General features: G+C 60.0%; 1 protein-coding gene across 1 annotated transcript; it reads right to left on the minus strand.

The window, feature by feature from the left end:
- Nucleotides 1-1163: 1163 nt before the first annotated feature.
- MNT (MAX network transcriptional repressor) lies at nucleotides 1164-19737 on the minus strand. Its single transcript, XM_039476091.2, has 6 exons — nucleotides 19208-19737; nucleotides 12726-13305; nucleotides 12131-12172; nucleotides 11902-12013; nucleotides 4974-5166; nucleotides 1164-4769 (listed from the first exon to the last, which is right to left on the minus strand). Exons 1-6 carry the CDS (start codon nucleotides 19278-19280, stop codon nucleotides 4003-4005), a joined length of 1767 nt encoding a protein of 588 aa, XP_039332025.1. The 5' UTR covers nucleotides 19281-19737; the 3' UTR covers nucleotides 1164-4002.
- Between the last annotated feature and the right edge of the window lie 734 nt (nucleotides 19738-20471).

The following is a 20471-nucleotide window of genomic DNA, read 5'->3' on the forward strand; positions in this document are numbered from 1 at the left end:
CAAGATCTTGGCTCACTGCAGCCTCGGCCTCCCGGGTTCCAGCAATTGTCCTGCCTCAGCCTCCTGAGTAGCTGGGACTACAGCCACCATGCCCAGCTAATTTTTGTATTTTTGGTAGAGACAGGGTTTCATTGTGTTGGCCAGGCTGATCTGAAACTCCTGATCTCAGGTGATATGCTTGCCTCAACCTCCCAAAGTGCTGGGATTACAGGTGTGAGCCACCATGTCTAGCCTGAACGTTCCTGAAGTCAACCCTTCTTCAGAGAACACAAGACATTGTGGCAACCACCCCCTCTTCCTCAAGGTTAACCCCTATCCAACCACCTCAGGAAGAGACGTGGAGTCAGCTCCCCCCACCGCAGGGACCGGGAGTCGGACAGATGCTGTCAGGGTGGAAATGAGAGACTGGGGACCCTCAGCCAGCCTGGTCTCCAGCAAGGCCCAGAGCAAGTGGCTTCCCGACCTCACTTCCCACACCACCTCCTCCCAAGACATCCTGCTAAGGGGCTGGTTTCCCCTGGCCGTGGGGAGAGAAGATACAGCCACAGGGACAAGGGGCTTCCAGGCTGAGAACATGGCTCTTTGGCCCCTGACCTCCAGCCTCTTCTCCCGTTCCTTTCCCTCAGAGGCAGCTTTATGGATTCCCGGCTGGCCTGCCATGACCATACCCCCATAAGCGGCTTCTCAGGAAGTGCTCACCCTCTGTGCCCAGATCCTGGGCACCGCCCCTGCACCTTTTTTACTGGGTCTGAGTCTAGGACTGGCCCCGGGTGCCACAAAGGGTGGCAGGTGCTAGGGGAACTGTGGGCCGAGCTAGGGTCTGACTGCAGCTCCAGCGACATCTCCTGCTAGCCGGTGGCCTTAACGAGCCACTTGGCCACCTCAATCCTGTCTCCTTATCTGCCAAAATGGGGCTAATTCTTGCTTATTTACTTCACTGTGTGGTTGAAAGATGAAACAAGATCACGCTTGTAAAATGGTCTGAGGAAATACAATGCTTTGCAAAAGTTTGACCAGAACTGCCATTTTCAGAGCTGCCTGAGGACTTGCTGAGCATACAGGATTGAGGCAGGTGATCTTGCCACTGCTGCTGGGTTTCACTACAGGCCTGTGCCTCTTTTTGCAAGAAAATGACCCAGATGCTGCAGGCTGGCAGCTCCAGCTCAGGTTTCAGTGCAGGTTTATTTCGGTTTTATATTTTATTCCAGGCAAGTGCTTATTACATGGATAGTATTCATGTCTCAGTAACTGAAGTCTCGGAGCATGAACAGCCACTAGAATACAGTTCAATAGTAAAAATACAATATGTACAAAATTAGGGTTTTTGTAGTTTTTTTTTCCCACACAGCAGATGTATCCAAACACATAAAAATCTCTACAGTCTGGGGTCGCTACAGTTTATATTTCAGGGAACAGAGACACAGTGACCGAGTCCTCACTGTAAACAAGGGCCACCTCTTTGGGGGGTTGGGGGCAGGACCCTGGGATGGGGGAGAAGCAGCTGTTTCTGGAGGGAGCGGGGGTTACGGTGACCCCCCCAGTTACCCTCCAGGCATTCCTTGCCTTCTTTGGCCCCCACAAGGAACCAACCTCCCCCTCTCCCCGAGGTAAGGACTCCCAGCCAGTGAGCCACTCTGAACATCAAAATGTAAAACACGCATGAGAGGTAAGATGTATGTGTGCGTGCGTGCGTGCGTGCATGTGTGTGTCCCAGGCTGGAAGGGCTAGGGAGGGAGGGGCAGGCGGTCCCACAGGGTGAGGACAGATTCGGTCCTGACAGCTCTCAGGGGGAGGCGCCCAAGGAAGGGCCAGATGGTGGCTGCCCACTTGGGCACACAGCATCACAGCGTTCACAAACGACAACAAAAACAACAGCAACACCCATCGTCACCAATCTGGACATAGTCATTCGGCACTAGATTTGCAGGCCCCCACTGCTGGGGGACAGGGACAGGGGGAGGGGGCAGCGGGTAGATGATGAGGTATCTGTGCAGGCCCAGGGGCCACTGGCCTCAGGATGCAGGTAGAGGTGGGCAGGCTGAGGGAGGGGCAAGCTCCACGATGCTGTTTTGACTGCCCTGTGGGTCTAGCCTACCACCGGTGTCACAATGGAAACAGCAAAGCTGGCTTTCCCAGAGGTGGAGGTGGCTGTGCTGGGGTGGGTACGGGGCTCAGCCTCTGAGGGTGGTGACCTGGTTTGTAGCTGTCCCTTTACCCACACCAGGAGAGAAATACAAAAACAGTCCCCCGGAGGTCTCCAGGACCAGGAAGGAATGGTAAGGGAGTTCTTAGCTGTCTAAGGATTCTTCATTTCAAGAGAAAATCTACTCGGGACCTTTGCTGACCTCCTCCATACCTCCTCTGTTCCTGCACTCCAGGAAATCCTCAACTCTGTCCCCACCTGGCCCCTCGCCTGCCCAGGCCCCTGCCCCAGCCCATCAGTGTGAACTTCACACCCAGGGACACTGGCTTCCTCCCGCTACACTGAAAGGCCACTGGTGAGTGTGTGTCCAGGTGGGGAGCCGAGCATGTCTGACACAAGGCCACTTGTAATAAACATCCACATACAAGAGGCCAAAGCAGGCTGCCCAGGCAGAGGCAGGGAAAGCCACGCCCTAAGACAGAGCCCCTGGCTCCTCACTCCACGCTCAGCCTTGTTCTTGACCCAATCAAGAACCTTTTCTCAGAGAAAGGTGGTACGGCTCAGCAGCCCCCAGGGAGAGCCTGCTCAAAAGTGCCCCTGGAAAACTGGGGTGTTGAAGGAATGGGAAGACAGGGGCAGAGGGGCTGGGCAGAAGCAGCCCTGGCTCCGCCCTCTCTCTTCTGGATAGGTCCCAGGGCTTGCCTGGGGCCAGCCTTAGGGCCTGGCTGGGCCCCTGGGTTTTTACCTTCCTGATGCCTCAACGATGTGGCTTCTAGGCACCTGGAAACAAGACCAGACGCTGGTCCATGTCTCCTGAACTGTAGGAGGCGCCCAAACTCACAGACTGCCAGGCCTCCCTGTCCCTTGGAGGAGTGCCCAGCACTCAGCAAAGGTCAGAGGAGCAGGGGCCAAACGCAGGACAATGCCCCTCTCTGCTGCCTTCTGGAAGTCAAGAGCCAAGCCCAGGACTGGGGACTGGGAACAGAGGTGGAGTGGCTCTCCTCCCATCCAGACTCAGGCTGCAGGGGACAGGGAAGGGGACAGGACAGCCGAGTCCCTCCTCCACTGCAGCCTGCCCTGCTGGGGTCCAGATCCCAGTGGCAGGGGTTGGGTTGGGGGCACAGGAAGCTTGGCAGTGGCTACGTTTGGTTTATTGTTGGTAGAGAATCATTTTAAGTTGTTTCTACGGTAACGAATCACAGTGACTGCAACTGGGTCAGAGAGCCCCAGGCTGGGGCACCTGCCTGTCCGGTGAGACTCCAGACCAGTCACTTCCTATGATCTGTCACCTGTGCTCGGAGTAGGGCCCCTCACCACCCCAGTCCACAGCTTTCTGGGCCAAGTAGCTTCAGTTCTGCTTCCCCCATTTCCCCTCCAAAGGCCTGGGAAGAGAACGCTGAGGATCCGGAGGAGAGCCGGGGCCTGGGCCACCTCACCAGACAGCAATAGCAGCAGCAGCACAGGAAGGTGGGGCAGGGCAGGGCAGGGAGAAGTCAGGGAGCGTGATGTCCACATAGCACTGGTTTCCGAGGACAGGGAGGGGAAGCAGGAGGGCAAGGAAGCTGGCACCGGGCTAGGCAGGTGACACGTTCCACCAGAGTGCCTCAAGTTTTCTCTCTCAGAGTCATTTTACCAAGTCCTAGTGCAGCAGGGTAGCCCCCTGCCCTGTGCCCAACTCCCTGGTGGCCCTTCCCTCCTTTGGCTCAGAGTCTTTGCACCCCCTTCCCCTAGGAGGCCTGGGGGTGGGTGTGGGGGAGGAGGGCCTGGGCCTGGCTGGAATGTGTGGAGCTGGTGGGTGGGAGAGTAGGGGATGGGTTCCCCTCCCTGTCCCCACTGGGGGCCTCTGAGTGGCCTCATCCTCAAGCCAGCTTGAGCGTGCTGACTGGGAAGGAGGGCATGGTGACCATGGTCACAGGGTTGAGCACGGTCTGGCCCACCAGCTGGGGGTGGTGCACCACTTGTGCCCCCACGGCCGGCTTCGCCATGACAGTAGCTGGGGGCCCCAGGCCGGCTGTGCCGTTCACTTGCTGGTGCGAGAGGGTGTGGGCGATGTGGCTCACGGCCACAGGCTGGCTCACTGCCACGGGCTGTGGGTACAAGGGCAGCTGGGAACCCAGGTGGGCCACATGGTTGAGGGTGGCAGGGTGCACTGTGATGTGGCCAATGGGGGGTGTGGCAGGCGCCAGCTGCACAGCAGGGCTGGGGGCCGAGGGGGCGATGTGGGCGATGTGCTTGCCACCCGGCCCCTGCAGAACGTGGTTCACAGTCTGGATGACTGAAGCGTGGGTGGTGGCTGTGTGGGCGATGACCGTGGAGCCACCCCCAGCCGTCGCCACCAGATGGGCCGGAGCTGGTACCAGTGTCTGGGCAGGGGCAGCTGGTTGAGGAGGAGGGGCTGGCAGAGGCGTCTTCTGCTGTGTCTGCGGCTGCTGCAAGGGGAGGTGGGCAGGAGACAGGGCTACGGAGTGGGGGTGAGGGTGTGGGTGTGGAGGCAGAGGCGCAGGGGCGGTGCTGGGCGGTGGCACGGTGGCCTTCAGCAGCTCCGGCTGGGGACGATGGCTCAGCTTAGGTGGGCCCAGGCTCGCCCGGTCCTCCTCCATATCCTCGTCTATGTTGTCCTCACCCTCTGTGGGGGAACACGGGGCAGGAGCAGGTCAGAAGGGCTGGGGAAGCAAGCGGCTGGAGGTGCACATGCTGGTGGGGGCGTGGGGCTGTGACAGGGCTGGGGCAGCGGCCATCTTTTCTAGAAGGCAAGAGCCTGGCCAGAGAGGCTGGAATTTGAGGTGTGACACCTGAGGGCTGTGGGGCCAGCGTAGGGGCCGGGGCTCACCAGAGGCGGTGGAGGTGGAGGCCTGGTCATCCTCAGGCTGGCCCGTCTGCCGCAGCACGCGGTCAATCTCCAGCACGTCCATCCACTGGCTCAGCTCATGCTTGAGCTCAGCCAGCCGCTGCTGAGTGGCAATCTTCTCCCGCGCCAACCGCTCCATCTCATGCTCATATTCTTTCTCCTTCCTCTTCAGGGACTGGGGCAGAGTAAGGGACAGCAGGACACCCTGAGCAGCAAACTTGGGGCCTGTAGCCCCCTAAAACCTCTCCCTATCAGCTGGCCCACAGAGACAAGTTTGTGGCAACCAGGGGGCCCAGCTTGACGGAGCTGCTAAAGACCACACTTGTCTTGGTCCATGTCCCTGCCAGTGAGGCCCAGTGTCCCAAGGAGTGTGGGCTCTTGAGACAGGCCCCACCTGACACAAGCACAGCCAAGCATGTGGAGCCTTCCCCGTCGTCCACACCAACTTGTCCTCAGGGGCTTCTCCACCTCTCGCCCATCCCTCCTCCAGCAGCCTGTCCACTTTCCACACTTCTGCCGAGACTTTCCTCCACAGAACCCCGGATCCTGCGCTTCCACCTCCGTGTTTACTTGTCTCCCTGGTAACTTCGATAACCTTGGAAAATGATCCAGGAGGTGGTGACACGACTCCACCCCGTTGCATCTCCAGGACTTGCCTCCTTCCTGGCTGCTGCCTGCACCTGCTCAGGACCTCCTGGGCTACTCCCCACCTGCCTATGCTGCCTGTCGACAAGGCTCCACTTACATGCTGCTCCTCGCCACTCTGCCACTGCCCTCCAGACTCCCTGGGTGGAACAACCCCCAGGCCTAGGAATGAGCCCCTCTTTGCACCTGTACTTGGGCTAAACTGATCCATGAAAAATGGCTCTTGTGTCCCATGACCCAGCTCCCCCCCACACCCAAAGTCTTTCCGGTGCTTCCGACCTGACGCTTCATCAACCCCACTCTTCTAAGTCTCACATATCTCCCTGCTGGCAGCTTTTCACCCAGGCATGTCATGACCACTTGTCCACCAGCCAACCCTAACACGTGTGTCCCTGCTGCCTCCTGAGTCCCTTTCTTACTTGCTCTTGAGCGCCCAGCTTCCCAGGCTTACAGGTGCAAGGCCTCGGACTCTTCACACACACCCCTCGCCAGCCAGCCTTGGTTTTTCCTCTCAACCCCATGTGCCCTCATCATACACAGATCCTCCTCCCCTCACCCCCTAGATCTTATCTGCCAGTGCCCCGTGACCACATCTGAGCCCTCCTACCCTACTGTCCTTCCCTATCCCACATCCTCCTGCCTCCTAGCCCTTCCTGGTACCTGCACCATTTTTTCCAGGCTGGTTCAGATTTGGGTTATATTTTAATTTTATTTCCCTCCTTACTGTCTCCCAATTTTTTTACTTTTTTTTTTTTTCCTTTTTGAGACGGGGTCTTGCTGTCACTAGGCTGCAGTGCAGTGGTGCAATCTCGGCTCACTGCAAACCTCTGCCTCCCAGGTTCAATCAATTCTCCCACCTCAGCCTCCCAAGTAGCTGGGATTACAGGCACCCACCACCATGCCCAACTAATTTTTGTATTTTTAGTAGAGACGGTGTTGGTCAGGCTTGGTCTCAAACTCCTGACCTCAGGTGATCTGCCTGCCTCAGCCTCCCAAAGTGCTGGGATGACAGGCATGAGGCACCTCGCCTGGCCTACTGGTGTTTTGTCTTTGATTCTCCTTCAGCCCCCACCCCTGGTTCTCATCTTTCTTGGTCAACATCTTTTCTTGCTTCTGTCCCCTTCTGTCCCCAAATCTCTCACTTCCCTCCAACATGGCGGGGGTGGGGGGCAATGGTGTGGAGGAGCCTCGGGCGTGAGATTCCATCTGCTCGCCTTCCTGGTGCCCAAAGGCAGGCAAGAGAAGGGGGTGGCGTCTCCAGCTTCCCAGCACTGAGGAAGAATGGGGCTCTTCTCACTCCATGCCTCCCTTTCTCCTCTGCTCCCAGAACTGGGCCACTTCTGGGTGGGGCAGTGGGTCCCAGATCAGCTCACACTGAGAATATAAGAACAGCAAATAGACTGGGCGCGGTGGCTCACGCCTATAATCCCAGCACTTTGGGAGGCCGGGGTGGGTGGATCACGAGGTCAAGAGATCGAGACCATCTTGGTCAGCAAGGTGAAACCCCATCTCTACTAAAAATACAAAAATTAGCCGGGCATGGTGGTGCACGCCTGTAGTCCCAGCTACTCGGGAGGCTGAGGCAGGAGAATTGCTTGAACCCAGGAGGCGGAGGTTGCGGTCAGCTGAGATTGTGCCATTGCACTCCAGCCTGGGTAACAACAGCGAAACTCCATCTCAAAAAAAAAAAAAAAAAAAGAACTGCAAATAAAATTTCTATGAAGTTTTGTGTCTCAAAAAAAAAACCGGGCGCGGTGGCTCAAGACTGTAATCCCAGCACTTTGGGAGGCCGAGGCGGGTGGATCACGAGGTCAAGAGATCGAGACCATCCTGGTCAACATGGTGAAACCCCGTCTCTACTAAAAATACAAAAAATTAGCTGGGCATGGTGGCGCGTGCCTGTAATCCCAGCTACTCAGGAGGCTGAGGCAGGAGAATTGCCTGAACCCAGGAGGCGGAGGTTGCGGTGAGCCAAGATCACGCCATTGCACTCCAGCCTGGGTAACAAGAGCGAAACTCCGTCTCAAAAAAAAAAAAAAAAGAAAAAAAAATGGGGTGAGATAAGAAGAGCCCCATCTGACTGTACAGGAAATGGGAAGCTGTCAGGTAAGACTTCATCAGGACTGCCTCACACAAAGTATCTCATGTATATATGTTTTGTCTTTCGACCTCAACACACTGTCCCTGTCCGAGCTGTGAATGAAGGTGAGGCGGCTGCATAGTCAGTTTACATCCCAGAGTCCATGGTGGCCCGGAAGAGCTATGCACAGTGTGCTGGCTCGGCCTCAGGTGAAGGATCTGGAAGGGTTCCTTCCCACCTTGGTCCTGTCTCTCCCTGGATAATCACAGGAAACCCATTTTCTCCTGCTTTCATCCCCTAGGGCAGGATCCCCAGCCCCCAGGTACTGGTCTGTGGCTAGTCAGGATCAGGCCCGCACAGCAGGAGGTGAGCGGCGGTGGAGCAGGACCACCCGAGCACAGCCTTCTGTCAGATCAGCAGGATATTCGATTCTCACACAAGCACAAACCCGAGTCTGAAGTGTGCATACCAGGAGTCTAGGTTTTGTGTGCTCCTTAGGAGAATTTGACTAATGCCTGATGATGTGAGGTGAAACAGTTTCATCCCAAAACTTCCCCCACCTTCCCCCATGGAAAAATGATCTTCCTCCCTGTTTCCAAAAAGGTTGGGGATCCCTGCGCTAGGAGAGAAGCCATTTTGCTGTTTTGTAGTAGCTTTTCCTGATTGGGCCTGGCAAAGTCTCCAACCCCACCCACCAGTGAGGCCAGCTTCCCACATCCCCTCCTGCATGCATTTCTGCCCTCACCAGGAAGAGGTGTCTCTAATCACTAGTGCCTGCAACACATAACCCAGAAAGACCATGTCTGTCCTGGCCTGAAACCTGGCAGCCTGACACTTACGATGCCAGTCCCAGGCCACACAGCTCACTCCGTCATTCTGGCTTTCACTGTTTATCCCCATTTTCTGCTAAGAAGACAGTAGGAAACTCCCTTGCCCCTACACACACACCTGTGTGGCTTTTCTTTTTTTGGAGACAGAGTTCCGCTCTGTTGCCCAGGATGGATTGCAGTGGCACAATCCCCGCCCACTGCCACTTCCACCTCCCAGGTTTAAGTGATTCTCCTGCCTCAGCCTCCTGAGTAGCTGGGATTACAGGCACACACCACCATGCCCAACTAATTTTTGTATTTTTAGTAGAGGCAGGGTTTTGCCATATTGGCCAGGCTGGTCTTGAACTCCTGACCTCAGGTGATCCACCTGCCTCAGCCTCCCAAAGTGTTGGGATTACAGGCATGAGTCACCACGCCCAGACTGTGGCTTTTCACCGGCTCTACTCGAGTGGCAAGGGCTGGATGTGACACCCAATAAGGCCATGTCAGCAAAGGCCATAGGTGAGTGAGGCCTTACTTGAACCCTGCTGCTGGGGGCTGGAAGCAGCAGTCCTGAACTCTACTCAGCTGTGGGTAGGATACATATCTGGACCAGGGAGTGACATGGGTCAAAAGCTTCCTCTTCTCACCTAGCCCCTGCAGTTTCCCCAGGGTCTAACGTTAAGACACATTGCTTCATTTTAAACCCATTTCCTTTGTGACTACCTGGATGCCGGGTTTGGTCCCTGTCTATTCTTCTACCTGTCCCCTTTACCGTGACTGTCTTCAAATCTCTGACCGCCTCCAAGCCGCTTACTGTGGGTTCTGGCTGGAGACCACTGCCCTCCGACCGCAGCTTCCTGCTCTCAGCATGCAACCAAATCCCGGTCTCCGCAGCCCCACCGGTTTCTCCAGGACCAGCTCTCGACTCCAGTGAGTGCTGCTGCCGGTCTCTGTGTGGCAACCTTCCTGACCACGGTTTTTTTTTTGTTTTTGTTTTTGTTTTTTGAGATGGAGTTTCGCTCTTGTTACCCAGGCTGGAGTGCAATGGCGCGATCTCGGCTCACCGCAACCTCCGCCTCCTGGGTTCAGGCAATTCTCCCGCCTCAGCCTCCTGAGTAGCTGGGATTACAGGCGCCACCATGCCCAGCTAATTTTTGTATTTTTAGTAGAGACGGGGTTTCACCATGTTGACCAGGATGGTCTCGATCTCTTGACCGCGTGATCCACCCGCCTCCGCCTCCCAAAGTGCTGGGATTACAGGCTTTAGGCACCACGCCCGGCCTCTGACCACGTTTTTGTTTGTTCTTAGAGATGGCGGTCTCACTCCGCGGCCCAGGCCGTCCTCACACTCCCCGGGCTCAAGGGCCCTTACTGCCCTGGCCTCCCGAGCTGAGCCCCTGCGCAGACTTTCATTTCGGAAAAGTCATCCTGTTCCCTCCTGCTGGAGAAACTGGGGTGGCCCCTGGGTTCCCAGCCTGCACGTGACCTCGCCCCACCCGGACTTATACTGCAGGTCTCGGCTCAAAGGTCCTTTCCTCGGAACGACTTTCCTCCCTCCCCAGAACAGATCCTGCCGCCCGGTGCCTCTTAGGCCCAGACGGCGGTTTTCCGTAGTGATCTGTTCACCATCTACCGCAAGACAGAGCCTGGGAGGGCTGAGACCCCGGCGTTTTTACTTGCTCGCCACCATTTGCCCAGAAGCAGAGACTTCGCTAAAAGCTCCTCGATGAATACATGAATAAACGGTTTGTGGACAGGTCTCTGGGTTTTCCGCTTCTGTGACCGGCACAAGAAAGTGTCCCTTCTGCACAGCCTGGGGCCCACCCCGGCTCCTACTTCACGGGCCTGGCCCCTCAAGAGCTTCCTTCTGCGGCTGCCGCCGAGTCTCCTTCCGATTCATGTTCAAACCCACACGTTACGCAAGGCGCCCTCTGCAAGCGGCATCTGCAAAGAGGAACTCACCCTGCCATCCTTCCTATTTCTCAAAAAATTAGTGAATGTCGGGAGTGCAGCGAAGCGTCTGCACGGACACCCTCAGCCCCGAGACTAAACTACAACCTCGCCCTCGTTCTGCAAATCCCTCCAAGAAATAAGACACCGGCCAGTCGCGGCCTCCTGGACCCTCTCCCGCCCCCTGCCGCGACGCCCCGCCCCGAAGCACGCGCGCACCCACGCGGCCGCGGCTACCCCACGTCACTCACGCCGGCCGCCCCGCCCCCGCGCCTCGGAAGCACCGCCCCCCGCCTGCTGCAGCCAATCCGCGAGCCCCGCCCCGCCCCTCCCGGCAGTCCGGAAGCGGCCTGGAGGCGCGCCAGCCCCGCCCCCTAACCGGGAAGGCGGGAGGAAGGGCGCGTTCGCGGGAGAACGCCTCCGCCCCTCCCACAGCAAGTCAGGCTCCGGTTACCTCAGGGCTGTGACCCTGCGGTCGAGGCCGAGGGAGGGGCGGCGCCCCGCGGCTGGCTCCTCAGGGGCTGGACCCCCCTCATCACCCCTCCACGGGGCCCGTGACGCCGCGTCTACCCCGGAGCTTCCTCAGCGGGTGCAAAGGGAGAGTCCCGGCTCCCCGCCCCCGCCCCACGCGGGCTGGGAGCTCCGCGACCGCCCGCCCATCCCCCACAGCCTCCGGCCCGGCGCGCGGAAGCCCCACCGGTTTCCAGGGAAACCGAAGCTCAGGCGGCCATGGCAACTGCCTGACGTGGCGGCGCCCCCGGCCCCAGCGCTGCAGAGGGAGCGACGCCCAAAGGGAGGCGACACACGCCGGGAGGGCTCCGAAAAAGGGACCCCCCTCTTCTTAGCGCAGGAGGAAGGAAAGCGTGACGTGTTTCAGCTTGGCGGCCCCGGGGCTGTTCCCCGCCCCAGGAGTAACCCCATACTCGGGCCGTAACGCCTCCACGCGCGCCCCGAAAGGACCTTCCTCCTCCGGGGTAAACGGGGCTCGCCCCGCGCAGCAGCGGGGACAGGGACCACACCCAACCCTCCCCGCAAATAGCGACAGACGGGCGGAATCCGGGCTCCCCACGCCTTTCCCACCCGCGGCTGCACCGACACGCGCGAGGCGGGAGCCGCCACCAGGACTCGCCCCACCTGTCACGGCGCGCGCCGCCAGGCCCCGGGGACACCGAGGCTATGGGGGCCGCGCAGGCAGCGGGGACCGGGAGCGGCGGGGGAGGGGAGCCGCGCCCTCCTCTGCGCACGCGCGCCCTCCTGGGCAGGGAGCCCCGCTGACGTCAGCCAGGCCATGTGCTCGGCGCCCGCGTGGAGGCGGGAGGGAGGCGGGGGGAGCCGCCCGGGCGGAGGGCGGGGCGGGGCGCGGCCGGGGAGGGGCGGCGGAGGGCGGGGAAGCTGGCGCCGCGTCGGCCTCGGGGCCCCATACCTGGATGTACCGCAGCGCAGTCCGCAGCACGCTCAGATTCGACGTCTTCTTGTCATCCACGTTGGGGATGTTACGCTTCAGAGTCTCAAAGCACTCCTTGAGATGGGCCCTCCTGGGGAGAGGGGCGAGCAAAGCCGGTCGGCGGGGGCGGGGGCGGGGGCGGGGGCGGGGGGAGACAGGGCTGGGGAGCTGGGGCCGCGGGCGGGCGGGGCCCGGGCCGCACACACACCTGTTCTTCTCCAATTTGTTGTGGACTTCTCTGGTTCCGATCCTGAAACCCAGACAGATAGGAGGCTCAGGGAGGACTCGACTAGACGGGCTTCCTCACCCGTACTGCCCCCCCCCCCAAATTTCCACGGGCTGTCCCCAACATTGTCTTAAAGTAGAATGGGAGATGTTTGCCATGTGCCATGTTGTGCCCACCTCCGGAAGGGCATATCTGTGCTCATAATCACAACCCCTGTCACCCTCCGTCCTACCAGGAGGGAAACATGAGGGCTCCTGCGACTCAGCAGCCAGTGGACCCCAGCCCTAACCCAAGAGGCTCATACTCTGTCCAGAGGCCTGGCAATGCCTAAGCTTTAGCCCTGGAGGGCGTTAGAAAACACAGAAGCCTGGGAACGGGGCAATGGGGCATTCCTTCCCAGGACAGAGATGGGCACAGTGAGAACATGTTCAAATACAGGGGGCACCTCTAGGCTGGGGAGGCAGGACACACCTCTGAAGCCCCAGCCGGAGGGCCACCTTCACTTGCACACACAGGCCAGTGGGTGGCCAGCTCTCCTCTCCATCCCACCAGCCGGACTCTGCTACACCCCACTCACCCCCCGGGCCTCTTCTTCTGTTCGCTGGATTTGACTTCTTCAGCTGGTGCCAATTTCAGGGTCCCAAGCGTGGGTGGGGGTGGCTGCTGGGGGGCCAGCTGGGGCTGGACTCCAGGGTGTGGCGCTATGGTCAGGATAGGCGTGGGGAGGGGCTGCAAAGGCTTGGGGCTGCCAGTGGGTGGAATGGTGGTCTTTGAGTCCGGCAGCAGGGGAGCAGGGGTGGGTACCTGTGGCCTGCTGGGCAGGGGGGCAGGCTCCTTAATGCTAAGTCCAGGGGTGCTGACCAGGGCCGGCTGACGAGGCACCAGGGGCAGAGGCTGGGCTGTAGGGGGCAGGGGTGGGGGTGGGGGCAGCGGCTGAGGGGAGTTGGTCACCACAGGAATAGGAATGACAGTCAGTGGGGCGGGGGTGGCAAGTGCCGGCGGGGGTGCTGGTGGGGGTGCTGGCGGGGACAGAGGCAGGGGTGGCGCCTCGATGCGGGGTTCCTCCGCAGGAAGGGCATGTGCCAGCCGGGCCAGGCTGTTGGCCTTCTTCTGCTCCTGCTCCCGCTCCCGCTCCAAGCGACGCCGCTCCTGCTCCTCTACGCACAGAGAACACAAGGGGAGTCTCAGCGGGGCCACAGCCTGCCCTGTCCTCCAGCCCTAACTTGGCCTCTGACCCCAGCCCAGCCAGGACTCAGTAACACCCTTGCTCCACCAGAGACACCACAAATAGCCGACCAGTTCAGCCAAGCACAGGGAAAGCAACAGGGGCACAGCAGCAAACAAACCAAGCAGATCTGGTCCCTGCCGCTAGGGAGCAGGAAGACAGGAATGGGGGCGGACAGTCCAGGCTGCGGCAGGACAGACAGCTATGGAAGGGTGGAGCGAGGTGGGCGAGATGGGCAGTCCCCTAGCCACCCAAGACTTCACACCTGAGAAGGGGGTGTGCTGAGAGTCCAGCTCCTGTGGAATGCCTTAAACAATGTTTACCAAGAGTCTTCTAGAGGCAAGCAGTGCCTGCATGGCACAGAGGAATTAAATGAAGCTGACAGGGCAAAGCGATTTGCTGCGGGTCCTAGCAAGCCTCCTGACACCTGAGGGCCACTTGCCATGCTCACTAGGAAGCGCCTCGCACTCACAGTCCCTGGATCCTCAGAAAAGCCCCATGTCACATCATAGGCAGGAGAGGGATGTCACTCTCATTGCACAGAAGCAGAAATAGCCCAGGACTCCTGAGTCCCAGGCTAGATCCTAATGGCTCTGTTTTTCTCAGGGGTCATTCAACAAATACACTTTGTCCCTCTCTGACCCTTCTCGTGGTATATAACTCATTTCTCCCAAATTGCCGCCATCCTACCACCACCAGCAGCACCAGCATGCCCTGTCCTCCAGGCCTAACACATCCTCTGACATCATCAGTGACACCCCACTCAGCCTGAGACACCACAAATACCTGACCAGTCCAGCTGGGCAGTGGGGAAAGTATACCTGCCTGGTTCTGGGTGAGAGAGGGCAGGTGAGAAGGAGGTACAGCAGCAAATTTTTCTCCCAAACAAGAAGGGGCAGAGGCAGGTACAAAGGAATGCTGGGAGGCCAGGCGCAGTGGCTCAAGCCTGTAATCCCAGCACTTTGGGAGGCCGAGGCGGGTGGATCACAAGGTCAAGAGATCGAGACCATCCTGGTCGTCATGGTGAAATCCCGTCTCTACTAAAAATACAAAAAATTAGCTGGGCATGGTGGTGCGTGCCTGTAATCCCAGCTACTCAGGAGGCTGAGGCAGGAGAATTGCCTGAACCCGGGAGGCGGAGGTTGCGGTGAGCCGAGATCGCGCCATTGCACTCCAGCCTGGGTAACAAGAGCGAAACTCTGTCTCAAAAGAAAAAAAAAAAGAAAGGAATGCTGGGGTCTGGTGCCGTGGCTAAAGCCTGTAATCCCAGCACTTTGGGAGGCTGAGACAGGTGGATCAGGAGTTCAGGACTTCAAGACCACCCTGGCGAACATAGTGACACCCCGTCTCTACTAAAAATACAAAAATTAGCTGGGCACGGTGGTGCACACCTGTAATCCCAGCTACTTGGGAGGCTGAGGAAGGAGAATCACTTGAACCCAGGAGGCAGAGGTTGCAGTGAGCTGAGATCGTGCCACTGCACTCCAGCCTGGGCAACAAGAGCAAGACTCTATCTCAGAAAAAGAGAAAAGAATGCCGGGCTCTTCAGTGGGGGCGGAGCAGGGCAATGGACCCCACCATCCATTACTCCTCCCACCTTACTGTTCAGTATCTCTGCTGAAAGCCCAGCAGGAAGGTGAGGCCCACTCAGGAGCTGGCTTCCAAATGGGGAAGGAGAGGCCCCTCCATCTCCAGCCTGCCCCATCCTCCCACAGGCCCCACCATTCGGTTCCCTGGATACCAGGCTGGCCCAGACCCTTGGAGTTTGCAACCCCCAGGTTAGGGAGCCTTGGGACAAGCAGCCCACTCCTCTGGCTCCAGATGCCCCACTCTGCTGACAGCCTGGGGTGGTGGACATGCCCAAACACCAAGGTGGCTGCGGTGGGGGGGGCGGAAATGGGAGTCAGCTAAGCCCCCCTGGGGAGGAGGGCACCCACCTCCCACACTCTTACTGGCTCAGAGGACCCAGAAAACTGAAGGCCTTAGGCCTCGTTGACCAATCAACAACTGGAGTGTGAGCCAGGCCTGCTCCCAGCCCCACCCTCCCGCAGAGGGAAGACTCCGAGAAGGAAGTGGAGGGGGAAGTGTCCCGGGAGGGGAAGCCTCACTGGTTTCCCAGGGCTGGGCCAGCCAGCGGGCCTCCGCCAGCTTTCCCCAGCCCTTTGGGAAGGGGCGATGCCAGGCCGGTGCAGGCCTGCTCCAGTGCGGGGAGGCCCTGCTCTCCAGGCTTAGGTTACAGCCCGGGAGAAAACCAGCCCTGCGCTCCCACTTCGCACAGCTTTCCCACAGGTGCGCTGGCCAAGACAGGACCCTTCTCAGGAGCAGCCTCAGTTGTCCCCAGTTTCCCCCAACCCCAAGACAAGGCTCTGGATCTCAGGGCCCAACAGCCCGCACCTCTATGCCTTTGGCTGAGACAGACCTAAATTCTCATTGGCCTTGGGACAAGTGCTCCATTCTCCCTAGGCAGAGGGACAGTCAGGGCAGGGCACTCCCTGAGTCACAAGGATAGGTGGGACCCTAAGTGCAGGCCAACCCCATTCCCCATATTTTAAATCAACCCCAGAGCTCACCTGGGAGATAGCAACTTCCTTCTCACCTGCCCTCTCTCATCCAGAGCCAGGCAGGCACACCTCGAGGGTGCCAGGAATGACCCAGTGACACCCAGAGCAGCATGAAAAAGCTCCATGGGTGGTGAGGAAGAGGAGCTCCCGGCCAGATCCAGCCCACCAGAGCTTCCTGCCCCTCCACCCCCAGCAGCAACCCTCCCTTTGCACTGGAGAACCGCCAAACTGGTGGTATCGGGTCCTCTCTCAGGAGCAGCCTGTGCTTTGGCTCTTTAAAAGAACGTTCTGCCAGACCGGGTGCGCCCCCTCTCACATGTTTCCCTGAGCTCCACCCAGAGGCTGCCCCCAAGAATGTAGCATGGCCCCTCTGCAGTGACCCAGGGGCCGTGGCTTCAGCCCACAGTCAAGAGCATGGGCAGTGTTCTCCCTTCAACCTTCCCAAGTGACTGTGGCCCAGGCACTCTAAAGGCACAGGGCTAGGGTACAGGAGTCCACACGGGTGGGCCCCAGCAGGCACCAGAATTCTATCTCCATGCTACACAGCCAGCCTGGTGCATAAGGCAGGCCCAGGGTAAGCCTTGGAGACTTGGTCAAGAGCCTCTGGACACTCCAGCCAGCTCTCTCCAACCAAGGCAGAAGAGAGTTGCATTAAGCCACCTCCATGAATGCTGGAAATGACCAGGCCGGGCCCTCCGGCTGAGCATCAGGATAGCTCTGCCCTTTCCTCTCTTCTCCCACAGGTACACATGCCGGCAGGTTCATCAGGTTCATCAGGTTCATCACCTGGATGGTCTAGGTCAGAAAGTCATGGCTGAGGTTGAAAGTGAAAACAGACAAGAGGGTCCTTCTCTAGAGCTGGCCCTAGGTCCGCGGAAAGCAGTTCTGGTCGGCAGGTTCACCTGCCATTCCCGTCCCTCCCCTCCCTCCCGTTCCTCCCACCCCAGCTCAGAGGACAGAACCTCCAGAGGGAGAAGAAAATGAATTCTGGAGGTGAAACTGCTGGGACGGGTTCCAGCCACCTGTACATGTGTTTCTGGGTAGATCTGGCTTTCTAGCACCCACTCATCTCCTGAGCCCCCTGACCCAGCACCAAGAAGCCAGGACTGGGTGGCTGAACTCAGCCTGACCCGATGCCCACCACCTGGGGGAGGCGCAGGGCTCTGTCACTTCTTAGGAGAGAAGTTTTCCAGGTTCCTCTGTCTCCTCCCAACTTACTGTTCAGTTCCGGGCTTGCTTAGTTGGGAAGGAGTAGGAAGGGGAGGGCAATGAGTTTCTCTAGAGACCACAGCAGGGTCAATCCTGTTGGTCCGAGAACAGTGCCTGGCACACAGTGGGTACTCTTAAACTGCAGGTGTTGATGGCGGCAGCAGGTGACTTAGCCTCTCCAAACCCTGTGCACGGTCTTCCCCTGACCCCTGTGCCCATACTAGGGCATTCCTGGTCACCACCAGCACGCTCCAATGTCAAGACTCTGCTCTGGACCACCAAGGCAACAGGCGGGGAGTGCAGAGGACATCCCTGCCCATCAATTCTGCAAAACCCAGGCATCTGGGTCTCACGTATCTGGAGTGACTCTTGACCTTGAGAGGCCGGTCGCCCCGACTAGGCTGGCGGCCCCGCAGCTCCCCCGCCCCTTGCCCGCTGCCGCTCTTACCCCCCCCCCACCCCTCCGCCCGCCGCGGCGGCACACAGCGGCGCGCGCGCACACAACACACTACTACCTCCTGCATGACTCATCATTGAAGCAACAATAGGCAGAGAGAAAGGAAAGGAGGGCGAAGCACTCTCTCCACCACAGCCGATCCTGCCGGGGGCTTCTGGGGGACAGAGGGCACAGGAGTCCCCGGGTCCTGCACACACACCGTTTCGGGGCCAAGTCCCCGGCAGAAGCCTGGAAAAGGGAGGTCTTTTCCCACAGCCCGTCTTTCTGCAGCACCCTAAGCCAGGGACCACCAACGGGGCTCGTGAAGACAGGAGGCATTAGTCTGTTCCCTTTCGAGGGAGCGCCGAAGTCTGCCTCTTCTCAACCTGGCTTATTCCAGTGTGGCCCCGGGTGATGCAAGGGGGGCCTGGTTGGAACGTTTTTGGGGTCACGAAAAATGAGAGCTCTCGTCGCTCTGCGATTCTGAGGGTTTCCCTTGACTCGGGATCAAACACAGGTTAGGGGAGAGAGCCGACAGGTGAGCTCGGCTCCTCCCTCGCAGGGCAAAGGCTCTCCCTGGGAGGTGCCCAGAGGACAGGGCCCGGGCCCAACCCGGCGCAAGGCCCCTCGCAGCCCCGCCCAGGCCCCGCCCCTGGCCAAGCGCAAGGCAGTGAGGAGGGGCCGGGCCGCTCAGTCCCCAGCAGGAGTGTCCCCGGTGCACGTGGTCGGGGGCGGAGCCCGTCCACGTCACCACCCGGTGTAACCAACGGGCTTGGAACGCAGGCACACGCAACATTCCAGGCGAGAGCGGGTTTGGAACGCGCAGACACGCCACATTCCACACTGGCTAAAGCGGGGTGCAGCGAGGGGGGGCCGGGGGCTGCCCCCCCAGCGACCCGCGGGCCATTTCGCAAACGCCCAATTAGCCCGGCTTTCACGCAAACCCCGGACGCGCGGCCCAGCCCAGCTCTGGGAGGCGGGGTCAGGCGGGGCTGGCCAGGATCATAAGACACGCGATGTCATTTCATTCTGCAAAGGCCGCCTCCGCCCCAAGCGGCGCGTAGATCTGCCGGGAGCGCCCCCCGCACCCTCCCCATGGGGCCAGGGAAGCCGAAGAGCTACTCGGCGTAGAGTAGTCCCCACCCCCACTCCGTTACACACACGCCCACTCGTGTGCTATACACACGCCCGTGTACACGTCCGTTCATCTGCTCTTCCCGAGGCTCACATCACACATCCCCCGTGCACACACGCACGCACACGCGAGCCTGCCACCCCCACGCAACACCATTCCTCACCCCACCCCCCGGCTCACACATCCTCAGCGCCTCCGAGGGCTCCGCTGGCCCACGCAAAAGCAGACCCCGCGGAAGGGGCACGGGGTGCCAGGCAGCCGGGGTGGCGCCCGCAGGAGCCGAGTCCCTCGCTGCATGTTAATGAATTCATTAATTAATTTCAGTGCCCACATCACCCCTCCCCGGGCGGCGGCTCTCGCGGGGAGCCGAACGCTGCCAGATTCCGCAGGCCGCCTGGGAGGGGGCCCTGTCCGCGGTTCCGCCTGGGTTCGGGGACCGGGGTCACTCGCTTCCCCTTCCCCGGTGCCCCAGGGGCCCAGCCCGGCCGCTCACCACGTGCTCTCTGTTGTTGCTGCGCTTGCCATTCCAGGAAGCGGGCCGCCTCCAGTAGCGTCTCTATGCTCATCGCGCCGAGAGCCGCCGGGGGCGCGCCGGGGCCGAGGCTGCGGCCCGCGAGCCGGGCACAGGTCAGGCTGGCGGGCAGGCAGGAGGGAGGGATCACCTCCGGGGGGCGACAGGGCTGGGCGGCGCAGCGCACTCCGCAGGGAAGAACGGGGGAGCACGGGGAGAAAAATCAATGTCTCTCAAAAGATTTGCAAAATATAAATTTGCAAATTTAAAAAAATGGAATGCAAAAAAAAAAAAAAGGCGGCACTGCCTCCCTTCTTCCCCTCCCTCTCTACCTCCCTTCCGATGCCTCCCGCCCCGCGGCCCCCGGGAGTCCCGCCGACAAGAAAGGGCTTTGCAACAAGATGGCGAGGAGGCACCGACACACACAACAAGGGAAGGAGCCGCGCTGCCCCCGGCCGCCGCCCCCGCTACTACACCGGGGCCGCAGCCAAAGCCCGGACCGGAGCCCCCGCCCGCAGGGCCGCGGCGCCTCGCGAAGGGAGGGGCGGGTCCTGCCCGGCTGGTCCTGCCCACCGGAGCCGGCGCGCGCACACGTGGCCCGGGCGGGGAGGGAGAGGTCCGAGAGGGGTGTGCGCGCCGCCGTTCCGCTTTCCCGCTGGCCCCGCCCCGGCTGCGAGCCACAAGTTGGGCCGGGGCGGCGCGATTGGGTCATTCACGACGAAATCTGTCCTGCTGGAGGGAGGGAAGGGTGGACAATTCAAGACTTAACAGAGCTCCAATCAGGATATTCCGGGTCAGGGAAGTCTTGGGAATGGCAGAGACGGGCCTGACCCTGGGTCTCCACGCTCCACCCACTCGCGACCTAAATCCCGCAATTGCCGGGCTGTCGCAATTCCCCCGGGATCCGCCCCTGGGCGGAGCTGCCGGCGGCTGGATCCTGTCAGAGAACCAGCAGAGGGAGCGGAGCGATAATCCGGCTCCGCGTTTTGCCTCCGTTCCTCCCCCCGCAGTGCGTTCGCATCCTATTAGGCGACGTCATCGGGCCGCGGGCCAATGGGCGGGCAGGACAACACGGCATGGAGCAGCTCCACATGGACACCCCGCGCCGCCAGCCTTCGGTTTAAAGGGCCAGTGTCTGCTGTTCACATTCCGGGGTGAGAATGGGGCCACTGAGCGAACCCAGGGTGGGACGCCTTAAGGGGAATCCCGCAGTCGTGCCCCGGCCTCCCCATTCCTTTTCGCCACT

This window comes from Saimiri boliviensis, chromosome 17 (assembly GCF_048565385.1).
Source record: "Saimiri boliviensis isolate mSaiBol1 chromosome 17, mSaiBol1.pri, whole genome shotgun sequence".
In the NCBI taxonomy this organism is placed as follows: Eukaryota; Metazoa; Chordata; class Mammalia; order Primates; family Cebidae; genus Saimiri; species Saimiri boliviensis.